This window comes from Benincasa hispida, chromosome 6, assembly GCF_027475165.1.
Source record: "Benincasa hispida cultivar pf3 chromosome 6, pf3_genome.v1.1, whole genome shotgun sequence".
NCBI lineage: Eukaryota > Viridiplantae > Streptophyta > Magnoliopsida > Cucurbitales > Cucurbitaceae > Benincasa > Benincasa hispida.
This window is the reverse complement of record NC_143483.1, coordinates 35,309,612-35,324,418: the sequence shown is the minus strand read 5'-3', so window position 1 is coordinate 35,324,418 and position 14,807 is coordinate 35,309,612. Positions and strand designations below refer to the sequence as shown.

Here is a 14,807-nt window from a genome sequence, read left to right as displayed (position 1 = left end):
TGAGAGATTGTGCATCAAGGAGACATGATTGTCACGAAGATATCTTTTGAGTGCAACGTTGTTGATCCGTTTACAAAGGCCCTCACGACTACAGTGTTTGAGGGTCACCTGTAGAGTATAGGTCCATGGGATAGATCATGACTGGACTAGGGCAAGTGGGAGATCTTATACTGGGTGTGTTATGCCCTGGTTTATTGTTTTGTGTACTTGTATTTTATTATCTTGTACATCCCACTAACTTTAGAACAAGTGGGAGATTATTAAGGTTGATGCCCTAAATCTCGTAGGGTTCTATAGTTTGTAAACATTGTATGAACAAACTCTTATGTGATTAATAATATTTGATATTTTATTCACTTTGTCTATAAAATATGTGATATTTTAGTTGCATTAACCACAAACCAATAAACTAACATCCAAGATTATCGTTGTAACTTAAACATGGATGTAGAGATAGATAGGTAGATCATGTTTAAGTGATAACCTAAATGGTCTGTAGTAGATGGATAAGATTGGATACCTTATCCTGGTGACACTACGAGTATGACCCACTTTGTAGGTATTACAATTGTTGTAAAGTGCTACAAATGATCTGATCCTGATCATTCATGTATTAGACATGCGAGCAGGGATATTCTATACAAAGGAGTTTGTATAAGACTGGACCACAAAATGGTTAGTCTCATTATATAACACTGTTCATAATAGAGACTTTCATTTCACCAGGATAACCATAGGTAACATGACCTTAATCCTGAGTGAGTTGTGAACTCCTTCCTATGAGGGCAGTCCTTTGATTTGTATGGGTGAGAGTGGCCAGATCGCCAACTCAACAAGCCTACCATTTTGGGGATTCGTCTGATCTTGTTGATGCGTTACTACTATCAGTTCTACTTTAGAAGTTAGAATTTATTTGACTTAGCAACCTTAGATTTAGACTAGAGGAGTTGGGAACACAACTACAAAAGATGAAATTCACTTATTTCCTGAAACAGGGGTAAGTAGATAAATTGCTCCCTTGAGGGTTGATTCTTGGTCTTAAACAATGTGGTGCCACATCACTCCTGGCCCGAGAGGGGTTTAGTCATAGTGGGACTACGATCTATTGTTCATTAGAGGGATCAGTGGTACTTAAAGAGTTAGAGGTAACTATAGGGGCAAAATGGTAATTTTGCCTAGTTGTACTTACGAGCAATTACTGAAGAGTCATCGTACTGTTGATTGGTTATATCCAATGGACAGAAAAATATATCTGTAGTGTAAAGAGTGCAGCTATCGATCTTTAGTGGAGTGTCTGACAGTTAACGGATAGTGGATAATGTAATTAAAGAGTTTAATTAATTATTCACGTACCCTTGGTAGCTCAAAAGAATTTAGTTGAGAATAAGTTTTTGGGTTAATTTGAATTATTCAAATTAATAAGAGGGAATTTAATTATATATGATATAATTAAATTGATTCTTATATATGATATAATTGTTATAATGTATTTGATAAATTATAGTTTAATTGGAGAAAATAAATATTTGAATGAGATTCAAATATATTTTTTATGAATAAGATTCATAGTTGTTAAATTTAATATAAATATAATTTATATTAAATGCCATAAAAAGAGAAAAAAACTATAATTTATATTATATGTAATATAATATTAAGACTATAGGTTATGTGTTATATTTGATATAACATATAGTTTAATATAAATATGATATGATAAGTTAGTTATCATATTTATTTATATTATTTTATTATTTTGGATAATAAATTCCTATTTTCTCTCCAATCACCTTAGTGGGTGGTTAATTGGTTTTGTAGCAAAAGGAATAAAAGAAATTAGTTTCTCTTCTTCCTTACAATACTACACGACAGTACCTATATGATCGAGAGATTTTCTAGACGATTGAACATCACAAAAACGTTCTGTCTTCTTCAATCTTCTTCATCCTCCAAACTCAAACAAATCCTCCAAACCAAAATAGTCAGAGCCCACTACTTCAGGGTTCTCACCTTAAGAATACCAAAGACTCACTGTGGTAATGTCTCTGAAGGTCTTCAAGTTTTTTTTTTTTTTTTTTTTTTTTTTTTTTTTTTGTTGAGTTGAGGTTCGTGACTGTTTGAGGAATTTACAAGAAGAAAGGTTCTTCAAATGTAATATCTCCTGAATCCTTTGCTTTTTTCAAGCATGCTGTAATTTGTTTATGAATGTATATCTTGTATGTTTACTGTAAATTTAGTTTTCAATTAAAAAAAAAATGGAATTTGGACAATCTGCTTCTGCTCAAGGATTTCCTTGTAAAACGAGTTCCTTTAATTGCATGCTAACATAAAACTATGATTAATTCAACTCAAGTTCCTAGTCAGTTCCCAAGCAGAAGGTGTCCCGTAAACCATCAACTTAAATACCTCCAGCCTAGACAAAACCTAACCGGTAGAGTTCCCTTATAACCATAGTAATGTTTTTCCTACTTAGTCCATTAAAACAGTCTTAAAACTAATAAGAAATAATTCAAATCGTATTATCTTACGTCTAATTAATTAAAATGATCTTAGGTCTAATCAAATATAGGATTATAGGATTAATTAATTTATCATATGATCTCATATTTACATGCAATTCTTGATTATAGATTGACAGTTTCTAATCATAATTTTTAAAACTATTTTCAAATTTTAATGGTTAGCTCTATAATCATGCTCTCTATGATTTGCTTTAATTAATAATCGTATTCTAATTAATTAAATAATTAAATCATAAAAAATGCATTGCATGAATATAATATAACAATTATATTGTTACTATAAAGTGTCATGCTCAATGCCTCCTGATTTTCATATTTAATTAACATAACTTTTTATATTAAGCTAAACATGAAAAATCATACACGCATGCTCTACACATTGCATTAAACATAATTGTTTATATTTAACCTATGTAATTACATGCTAAATTAATTTCATCAAATTAACATAACCATTATCTTAACTAAATCATGAAATTAAATAATCATGTATTATCCTAGGCATTATAACTATTATAAGATATAAAAATGCATGAGCATGCTTAACCTAAGGTGGAATTATATCTAAATGACATCCAAAAATCATTTAAAAGGCATATGAACTGGTTAATTGGCCCCTAGGATAATTTTACAAATTTTATCCTAAAAAGTCTTCAGCCGCTCCAGAGGACCAAAATTACTCAAACCGGCCAAAAACCACTCGAACCAGGCCAAAACAACTCGAAGCGCACGAAAATTGCTCGAACCTCAAAAACACCGGCGCAGTCAATGAACCAGTCAAACCAGTCAACGAATTGCTGGACCAGTCAACGAATCGGATCGCTGCCGAACTGACCAGACCAGGGCTGACGTCCTTCTGGGTTACGCATGATGTTGATGTCAACATCTTCTGTGTTATGCATGATGCTGACGTCATGCTTGCGTCAGCCATATTTTTTTATAAATTTCAGCCTCTGTGTTTTTTGCCATTTTGGGCCAAATTTGGTCTTATTATCACCTATCTTCATTAGAAAGAGACCTAATGTATACCCGAACTTATAGAAGATTTGGCCAAATTCTCCCATTAAATTAATTTTTGAATCATATTCAAAATAAATTTATATTATAAAGTTTAATGAAAATAAAAACTTTATATTATAGTGTATCACCATACATTATATTCTTTCTCTTAGTTTATTTGAACATTTTAAATTACTTTAATTACTTATATACCCTTTATGAGCTACTAATGGAATCTAATGGACCTACAGATCAGAAGTTCCAACGATATGAGATTAATTGGTTAAACTCATTAATAAAGTTAACAATTATTCATTAACTGTGAGTACACTCTATTATAGACCCACAGTTACACTATTTTCACTGCAAATATATTTCTGTGTCCACGAATATTAATCAATAACAGCAAGTTAGTCCTTCATGAGTGTTCGTAATACCAGTTGGGTCAAATTACCATTTTACCCCTAGGTTACCTCTACATTCTTAAGTACTAGTGCTCCTCTAATGAACATTCTGTTTGTGGTCCAACCAATAAACAGAAACCCCTCTCAGGCCAGTGATAGGGTAGGGCCCTTTGTTCAAGTCCCAGAGACATCACTTAAGGGAACATTCATCTACTTACCCTTAAATTCGAGAAGGAGTAAATTTCATCTCGTGAAATTATGTTCCTAGCTCCTCACTCGGTCTTGTCTCCAAAATTGTAGGCTTATTGAGTCAGAGAACCATTCTCGCCCACAGAAATCAAAGGACAATCTCTCGTGAACAGGAGTCCATAATCCACGATTAAGACTAAGTTGTCCAGGTCATCCTAGTGAAAAAGAAACCTAACTAGTCAACGAAGTTGCATCTAGAGGTTACTATTTCATGGTCCGGTCTTATACAAACTCATTGCATAGGATACCCCCACTCGCATGTCCCCTACACAAATGCGTTGGATCATTGCATTTATACCAAATACAATGTAGGTCGTATCTATAGTGTTACTAGAATAAGGTACCCAAACTTATCCATATACTATAGAGCCTTTAGGTCATATCTTGAACGTTGATCCACGTATATCTCCACATGAACTCATACAATAGTCTAGGGTATTAGTTTATCGGATTAGGGTTATTTAGGCAAGATAAATACAAGATAAACAATAACTATTTATTGTAATAAACATTAATAACATTTTATTAATGATCAATCAAATGTTACATTTACTTTCTATGAGTTTTAGGGCATAAAACCCAACATTAATATTATTGATTTAAACATTAGAATTATCAAAATTCAGATCTTTACATTTATATAGAGCTTTAATGAAATTTTTTCTAATATTTGAAGACATGAGTGATAGTCAATGAATTCTTCAATCAATGGTAGAATCATTTGAGTGACTAATATATAAGTATATATATCAATGTCTATCACTGATAGATTATTATTATATCATAATATCAAAGTTTATTAGTGTTAACTATTTATAGATTCTATAAGTTTTAGACTTTTAGTTTGATCTTGAGTATCTAATTTCATTCTAATTACAAATGTCCAACTAACTCTTTTACAACAATGTTCATTTACTCTGAGAAAGTGTTACCAAACAAATATTTACTAATAAATTAAACATTAGTTGATTTAAGTTTTATGAGTCATGGACTTTTATTAGTGATTGAAGTAGTTTGTCAAGTTTAGAAGTTTATCAAGATTATAATAGACTTATGGCTCGTTTAAGATTGCTTTTGAAATCCTAAAAAACTATTTTAAGAGAACCTAACCTCCTATGTTGTTTGGTAAAATAACTTATTTATTAATCTATTTAGAATCACTTTTTAAATTATTCTAATGTACAAAAGTTATTTGATGGAGTTTTTAGATTTTAGCTTTCCTAAAAATTTGGTATATTTCCTTAACCATCTCAAATTTTCATTTCATTAATTTATTTTCTCACATTTATTCCAAATTTTTAAAAAAGAATTATTTCATAAAAAATTCAGTTAAACAAAAATAGTTGCAATTCAAATCATATATATTTTCAAATAATTATATAACTAAATTACATTAATTTAATATTAATTTACCAAACACCTTAATTAGTCTTTTTTATAATTAAAAATTAAAAATTAAAATTTACCAAATACTCTTTTACTTCTATCCACGACTGATTTTTTTAGAAGCATAGCTATCGACAATTATTTTAAAAACTACAACAATCCCAACGAAACCTTAGTCTATGAATGATATCATAGGCTATCAATGATATATAGAAATTTATTACTGATAGACTTCGTAATTTTAAACGTCCTAAAAAATAAAAATAAAAATTATATAGACTTGTTTGATAACATTCTCATGCCTCATTTTTTGATAAAATATTTTTCTAATATATATTCAGGTTTCTTATTTCTAAACTTTAAGAAATGTTTCTAAAGAAAAGCGAAATTTAAGAAACTAATAAAATTAGGAGTTTCTTCAATTTCGTTTCTATTTGGTATTTACATTTAGCGTTTCAGTTTAATAATCGAACTTGACAATTATTATCTCGTTGGTGATGAGGCACATGTGAAAATAATTGAGCACTCTTTAAATCTTGAGTTTGAAACCCCATCCTCGTCAAGTCTTTTTTTTTTTTTCTTTTAATTCTTTAAAATAGGGACAAAGAAGGAATAAGGAAATATTATATACTAAAGATTTGCTATAGTTGTAAATATTTTTAAACATGGCCATATTTCCTTTTTAACCATCCACGCTAGTTTGGTTAGGTATGAATGAAGTAGTTATGAAGTACTTTTTTTGTTTTTCTTAGATGAAGAATCGGATTTTAACCTTTAAAGAGAAAGATTATAAGAATAGTATCTTTCAAAACCGTAAAGTTTAAAGGATTTTCTGTTTAATTTAGCCAATAATTAAACCTACATAAATCATTATATACTTGCCCATTTATACTTTTCGTTTTAAATATGTGATAAAATTCATTTCCATGAATTTTTAGTTTCCGTTTGAATCATTATATTCTTGCACATTCAAAGAAATATGTTTTAGGTTCAACATAACATATATGTTATAGTTCCTAATATTGAGATTTTTTTCCTTTATTTTTCTTCGGAAACAAATGGGATTTTTTAATTATCTTTATTACTTCAAAAATCCTACTTTCTTTGATATTTTAACATTATTTTACAATTAATATAATTTGAATATAATTTTTCTCGATAAAAGAAATAACAAAGTGTTTCCCACCATAAACAAGAAAAAAAATTTGAATTTTATCTTTTACGGTTATATTTTAGACCAATCTCATGATTACCCCACCAACAGTATATAAGATTTAAATGAAGAAACTTGACAGCACATAAAAGGAAAAGACAATAACGATTTACCATATACGTAACAAAAAGTTCAATTTAATATATATACTTAAGAACACATAATTTAATTGCATTCTAATACTAATTTAAAATTGAGAATCATTTACGGTCTAGATTTTCTTCGTATCGTATATATCAAATAGACCGTTAAATCAAACATTTGTCCGTTGAGAAGAAAAAGTAATTTAAATAAAAAAAATTCAAAATAATTACAGAAAATTTAGACTAACATTAGTATATGTATAATATTCAAATTAGGGGCGTTCATGGGTTGGGTTGGGTTGGGTTGGGTTGAAAGACTTTTTAGATAAAACCCAGTTGTTCGGGTTGTAAATTTCTTCAACCCCAATAACACTTATTAAAAAATGAATCCAACGCAACCCAACCCTGAAATATTTGGGTAAGGTTGGTTCGAATTAATCGAGTCATTTGTTTAAAATTTTGTTCTAAAAAGAAGCACAACGTAAATATGTAAAAATTTTATTTAATTATTTTCATATATTTGATTAAGATTAACAACTCAATTTCAATTTATATAGTGAAAATTTTCTTTCTAAAATGCAAAAAAACTACTTTTGTTGAAGAATAAATTATTAAAAAAATATTGGAATTAAATAAAATTAAAATTAATACATGTATAAATAATTGTGTTATAGGTAATAAAAATATTTTTTAAAATTAATAATAAATTCGGGTTGGTTTGGATTATATTAGGTGAACCCATAAAGCAACCAAACTCATAGAATTTTTATTTATTTGAACCCAACCCAACCCAAATAAGTTGATAATCTAATCCAAACCGTACGAATTGGATTGGGTTGATCGGTTTTTTCAGGACATCGAATATTTTGAACACTCTTAATTCAAATGAAGAAACTCGACATCATATGAAAGGAAAAAATAATATTGTCCTTACCATGTATGTAACAAAAAGATGCATTTAATAATAGCTAAGAGCGCATTATTTAATTTCATTCTAATTCTAATTTAAGATTGAGAATTATTTACGATCTAGTTTTTCTGTGGATCATAAGTATTGTATGGACCGTTAAACAGAACATTTATTCAAAGAGACAAAAACTAATTTAACTAGAAAGTACAAAATAATTACAGAAAATTTAGACTAATCTCATGATTACACAATATCGTACATGTATTTGCAAATAAAGAAACTCGATAGCACATAAAAAGAAAAAATAACCTTAACGAAAAGACGTATTTAACATTATTTAATTTCATTCCAATTCAAATAAGATTTAAGAGTGGTCAACGATCTAGATTTTCTTTTTGATCGTACTTATTGAATAGATCGTTAAACCGAATATTTATTCAAAGAGAGAGAAGAAAACTAATTTAACTAAAAGAATTCAAAATAATTCTAATTAATATATGCATATCTCTAAAATTTGTTAAGCTTGTACTACCGATCTCGAGATTAAAATCTCCAATGATCCAACTTCATATATGGTAGAAAAAAAAAATAGAAAAAAAATACAATCTTAATTCCAAAGAATAAAAATTAGGAAAGTGATATTAACATCTTAATTACGAAATATCAAATTTAGGAAAGAGATATTAGCAGAATATTGTACTTTCTCAAATTTCTTCACTCGGTTTTAATTATTTATTTTCGTAATTATTTATCTTTTTTTATTAAAAAAAATAAAAATAAGTAAAAATTTCAACGGTTGTCATTTCGCGCCCATTCAAAAAAAAAAAAACTCCTATAAATACCGTTTCACTTCTTTTGCAGTTGCGGATTTCATATTCAAAGTTTCTCTTTATTTCTCTCTATATGGCATCAATGGCGGACGAAGACAAATTGGACATATTGCCTGATGTTCTGTTATCGATAATCGTCTCTTCTCTGCCTTTCAAGGAAGCCGTAAGAACTTCAATTTTATCAAAGCGTTGGGTGAAGATTTGGCAAGCGACGAAGAACATCGAGTTACACGAGAGTTTCTTCGTTCGACGAGAGGATTCCGATCAACGAACCAGAGACGTTAAGATTAGAGCATTCATCGATTTCGCAACAAATTTCATCAGAGTCTACCAGGAATCGACTGTAAGTAAGTTCTCTCTCTCGCTCTCAAATCCGATAGTCGTCGGCGAAGGAGAAGGAGGAGGAAGAGGATTCGTGGATGAGTGCATTCGATTTGCGATTTCTCACAAGGTGAAGACACTAGAACTCGATTTCTCAGACGGCGAAAACGAATCGGACATAATGTTGGATCTGCCTCCGATAGTGTACGAGCACGAGAATCTGGAATCTCTGAAGCTATTCTCGTGTGGATTTAGGGCAGTAGAGTTGAAGAAACTGATTAATCTGAAGAATCTCTGTATAGGATGGATTGAAGTAGGGATTGGAGAAATTAGGGATTTGGTGAAGAAATGTAGGAAGTTGGAGAGTTTGAATCTGAAGAATTGTTGGAATGTAACGCATTTCGAAATTGGGGGAAACGATGATCAATTGAGGCTGAGGAGTTTAACGATTGAGAATTGCAAGTTTCTTCATGATTGGATTTCGATTGAGGCTCCAAAATTAACGTACTTTAGGTATTTTGGGACTGTTGGTTCCTTTCGCGTGGAAGTGAATCGGTGTTTTGAAGAGGCTGATCTCGGTTTTGAGATTGATGATGATGATGATCATTCTGAAATTTCTAATCTTCTTTATGTTCTTCTTGAGAGTCTCTATCCTGCCAGAGTTTTGAGTGTTTGTAGTTCTTTGCTTCAGGTATAATCTCATGTGTTTGTCGTCATCGTCTTTTTTTTTCTTTCTTTTTTTTTTTTTTTTTTTCATTTAAGAAAATAATAATTTTTTTTTTTAAAAAATGTGAAAATTGTAAGTCCGTTTAGTAACGAATTTGTTTTTTGTTTTTATTTTTGAAAATTAAGTGTATTAACACTATTTTCACCTTTAAATTTCTTCTTTCTTGAGGTTGAAGTCATAGAATTAATTTTCAAAAAATGAAAAAGCAAATAGCTACTAAACTTTGTTTTGATTTTTGGTTTTTGGTTTTTGAAATTAAATATATATCCTCTTAACTTCTAATTTTGCATTTGAATTCTTTTGCCAAAATTTCATAATTATTTTTTTTAAAAAAATAAATATTATTAAAAATAGATTATAAAATAAAAATAAAATACGTGAAAATAGGTTTACAAAATTTATTTTATTTTATTTTTGTTTAGAACTATAGCCTTTAAATAAAAAAATAAAAGATTGAATAGTTATCCAAACGAATTTTTTTAAAAATCAATATGACGGCGAGAGTGGATTAATTAACTAGCATGAACTAGCGGTTTTAGGACAAAATCGTTAATTTTCAAATTTTTTAGAATAGATGTTTTGAACTTAAACTTGCATGCTTTTTCCTTTATCAACTTGTATTTTAATTATGTCAAGTTTTCGGGTTATCAACACGAAATGTCACATAATGGAGTTCATTCTTAATATTCGTATAAATCATTGGTGTTTCGAAAATTAGATGCTTTTGTTGACTTTAGAGAAACTATTTTAAGTGGCAAAACCGTTAAAAATATATTCAAATATTACAGAATATCAAAGTATCATTTATTAATACATGTCTATCAATATTTATGATATTTGGTTATATTTGTAAATATTTACAAATATTTTGACTCATTTTTTTCAATGAAGGTAATTCCATTGGGAGATGAGCCAATTCGTATGCAAGCAAGAATGCATACTCAACATTTAAGAATGAGGACTAAGATTCATCCGAATGAATTTTATGGCATAATTTTTCTCTTGAATAGTTGTCCCTATTTGAAGAAGCTTACTCTCATGCTTGGCCAAGGAAAAATCTTCCAAGTTAGTTCTTTTTCTTTTTTTCTTTCAACAATTTTAATCTTTTAGTTTCGAAAATGTTTTTATTTGAATGTGATATACACTGAGGTTTGAATCTTCCAATAATGTCACAAAAATTTAGGGTTTATGTTATTAAGGAAATAAGTTGGATTGTTTGCTGTAATTTCTTTATTTCGAATATCACAAAAAGTTAGGATTATGTTATTAAGGAAACAAGTCGAATTGTTTGCTGTAACTTGTTTGTTTTTTGTTTTTTACTTTTTCAAAATTCACTCTTTTGAAATTAATAGAAGAATTTAAAATAAGAATGACGTAAGGAAATTGTGTTTATAAGAATATTTTGTTTATTAAATTTAAAAATTTAACTTTTTTTAAAGAAAAATTGCAGATTACCTTTTTTTTTTTTTTTATGTTTTAGATATTCTAATATTTTAAAAATAAAAAAATGTTTTTTTTCGTTAGAATTTAAAAACCCAATAATTTTTTTTTAATTATACAACCATGCATGATTATTAAGAACAAAATATCATAAACAACCGAGCCCTTTATGATTCTTCAAAAAATAATTTTAAAAAAAAACTCTCTACAATTTATTTGAGAGTTATTACATATTTTCGTAGATGATTATATTATTTAGGTCTCGCTTGTTAATCATTTTGTTTTTAAAGTTAAGCTTATAAATACTATTCCAATTTTTCAAAATTAAAAGAAAATAGCTTTTAAAAATTTATTTTTGTTTTTAGAATTTCTAAGAATTCAACAATTATTTAAGAAATATCCAAATCATTGTAAGAATCAAGAGGAAAAATTAACTTAATTTTCAAAAACCAAAAATAAAAAAAAATGAAATGATTACGAGACGGATCTTGTTTACTTTCCTCAAAATTTACATTTGTTAGAATGTATTTAATTTCTATTTGTATTTATGTTATTTACTGGTAACTCTAAATCTCTAATCTCGTTTTTCTCTCTAATAATAAAATCGATCTCTCATGTAGCTAGTGGACACTAAATACATTGATAATGAACCATGTAAATCTTTGTATTGATTTGAATACCGTTTATTTGGCTTTATAACAACATCAAGAATGATATATATATGTTTCAAAATTTATAAGTTCATAAGTTTATTCTTCTTTGTTTATATAGGATTATGAACCACCATTTCGAATGGACATACGCAGATTCTGGGCCACAAATATGGTACTGATAAAGTGCTTATCAGCATCTCTTGAGACAGTGGAAGTGAAGGGCTTCAAAGGGAAGCAACATGAAATCTCATTTTTGACTCATCTTCTTCACTATGGTAGGATTCTAAAAACCCTCTCTGTTGCTGTTGATTCTCATGATATTGCAAACATCCAAATCTACATTGAAAAAGCTCAGATTCTCAATACCATCAAACCAGCCTCTAAGAACATTCAGATTCATATAAGCTGAATTATGTTAGTTAGTTAATAAGTTTGGAGTTTTTTTTTTAATCTAATGAAAGTGTTGTTGTGATTGACAGAAGATGATGTATTAGGTATAAGTTTGTTGTGTGTAATGTGTGTTTAGTTTATGTTATGTTTGTTTTAGTATTTGTATTGTTTGAGGAGAGTTTTGTAATAGCTTTCTATTTATGATCATTGTCCTTTCTTTTGTTTTAACCCTTAAGATGTGGAATAAAAGTTATTTATATTTTGGTATACATTAAAATAGTATTTATAAGCTTAATTTATGGTAGTTTTTATTAAATTAATGAAACAGTAATAAATTTTGAGGAATTTAGAGATTAAAATAAATAAATAGTATTGATAGTAGAGAGGTTAAATTTATTTTTTATTAAAATTTAAAGACATACTTTTTTTTAAAAAAAAAAATATTTATTTATACTCCTAACATTTAGGGATTATATCAAATTTTAAATCTTGAACTAATAGTTGTATTAATTTAGACGTTAATCTTTTGTAAATGCATCAACTTATAATAATTATATAAGTTAAACCCTTAAACTTTGTTAGATGAAACAATTTAGAAACTTAATAAAACACTAATACTGAAAAGGAAATAATAGATAAGGCAAAGACATATCCGAACCAAATCACGTCATATGTGGGCAAGAAACAGAGACCCACGAACTTCGAGGCTATAAACAAACACCCACGAAGAATTTTAGATCAGATTTGTGGTTAAGAAAAAAAGCCTAATAACCTTGCTCTGATAGGATATGTTGATTTTGATTTAAATTAAATAATTACCTTAATCAAAATATATTTAATAATTAGCTTGGTTTTACAAAGATGAAGGTAAGATTATAGATATCAACAAACCTAGTAAAAGACAGAAATAGAAAATGAAAAATATAGAAAACCAATCATTGGAATAAATCCTAATTAACTTTATCGGATAATTTTTCAAGAAAAACGAAATTAAAAGTCTAAATTCATTGACTCATGAAAAATTTAGAATTCAGTTGACTCGAATAATAAGTTTCACATGATATTAATTGAACGAAACCTGGATGATGGTATAAATGGATATATTTACAAAAGTTTAAAGTTGAAATTAATACAATTATTAGTTCATAGTTTTAAATGATACAAATCCAAAGTTTAAGAGTATAAATAGATATTTGCTCTATTTATTTCTTATGCCTTGCTTTATTGATTATTTATTATGAAAATAAAACGGAGACCTGTTTTTTAAATTGTACACAAGGGTAGGAAATTAAGAACTTATTTAATATTGACTTTTTTTTTTTTCTATTGGATTGATAACAATACCTCTAAAATTTCAAAAATCTATTTAAAAATTTAAATTGTATTTATAAGGCATCGATCTAGGGTTTATTTTAATCTTCGGATATGATTTTTTTCTTAATGATAAACAAGTTAGAATTAATTAGTCCAATAATTAGTTGGATTTACACTTATTTGAGTCCAATATAATCACTCTTTTCCTTTCACTTTTCCTTTTCCTTACACTGTTGCCTAATTGTATAAGGATTGATGTAAACCACAATGGAAATCCAAATACATTTCCATACTGCCTAAGCTTAAACAAAATCAAATATAAATCTAATTTCCAATACGAGAGAGTCCATTAATCATAATGTACGATTGAGATGCATTACAATTGGATTCTAAATAAGCATGCGTAAATATGGCTTAAGAATAACTCTGGATCTTAAAAAGTGTGATAGATAATGATTCTGTCAGCGGTTATTTCACATAATAATTTATTAATTAGCTATATTATGAACTTTAATGAAATTTGTGATTATGTATGTTTTAAGGGAAGTTGTTATGTGATTTCAAAAATATGATTAGGAATTTTCAATAATTTAGTGTTTTCTTAATGAGAATGTTTAGTTTATGTAATGTTATAAGAGCATTTGAAAATGTTTTATGTTAGATCATTTTGGACACAGAGTCACGAATTAGAAAGAATAGAGCATTAAAGGTAAAATTGAAAGAACAATAATCACGTAAGGACAAAATATTAGGATTTGTGCCTTAAAGTTACTTGTAATTAATTAGTTAGTTAATTTAATTATTAAATATGTATTATTAAATTCCATTAATAATTAAAAATTCAAGGCTATTACATGTAGTCTTGAACAATATGTAATTGACATATGAAGTGGGTCATGTTCAAGAAATAACTTAAAGGGTCTATAATATATGGATATGATTGAGTATCCTATCCTGGTGATACTATGGATACAATCCACTTTGTAATAGTTACAATTGGTTATATCAAAACTATTCATGTGGAGATATATGAGTGGGAATATCCTATTTGAAGAGTTTGTATAGAACTGGACAACGAAATATTTAATCTCTCTCCATAAATTCGTTAATTGATGAGATTAATATTTCATAAGATGATCATGTGCAACTCAATCTTAATCCTGAGTGAATTATGAACTTCTCTCTGTGAGGTCTCATCATTTAATTTGCACGGGTGAGAGTGGCTCGAGTCGCCGACTTAATATGCCTACTATTTTAGAGACTTGACTGAATGGGGAGCTAGGAATATAACTTCACAAGACGGAATTCACTCCTTCTATATAGGTTAAGTAGATGAGTAGTTCCCTTAAGTGTTGACTTCAGGACT

At 28.4% G+C, this 14,807-nt stretch overlaps 1 protein-coding gene across 1 annotated transcript; it reads left to right on the top strand.

Moving 5' to 3' along the window:
* Positions 1–8,649: 8,649 nt before the first annotated feature.
* On the top strand, positions 8,650–12,243 carry LOC120079212 (F-box protein At3g62230-like). The gene is made up of 3 exons (XM_039033374.2): positions 8,650–9,608; positions 10,536–10,709; positions 11,856–12,243. Exons 1-3 carry the CDS (start codon positions 8,670–8,672, stop codon positions 12,144–12,146), a joined length of 1,404 nt encoding a protein of 467 aa, XP_038889302.2. The 5' UTR covers positions 8,650–8,669; the 3' UTR covers positions 12,147–12,243.
* The last annotated feature ends 2,564 nt before the right edge of the window (positions 12,244–14,807 follow it).

Excerpts from the sequence above, each read along its gene's own strand:
- LOC120079212 (XM_039033374.2), top strand. The coding sequence starts at position 8,670 with ATGGCATCAATGGCGGACGAAGACAAATTGGACATATTGCCTGATGTT. Across the intron at positions 9,609-10,535 it reads TTTGTAGTTCTTTGCTTCAG|GTAATTCCATTGGGAGATGA; the intron begins GTATAATCTCAT and ends TTTTCAATGAAG. Across the intron at positions 10,710-11,855 it reads GCCAAGGAAAAATCTTCCAA|GATTATGAACCACCATTTCG; the intron begins GTTAGTTCTTTT and ends TTGTTTATATAG.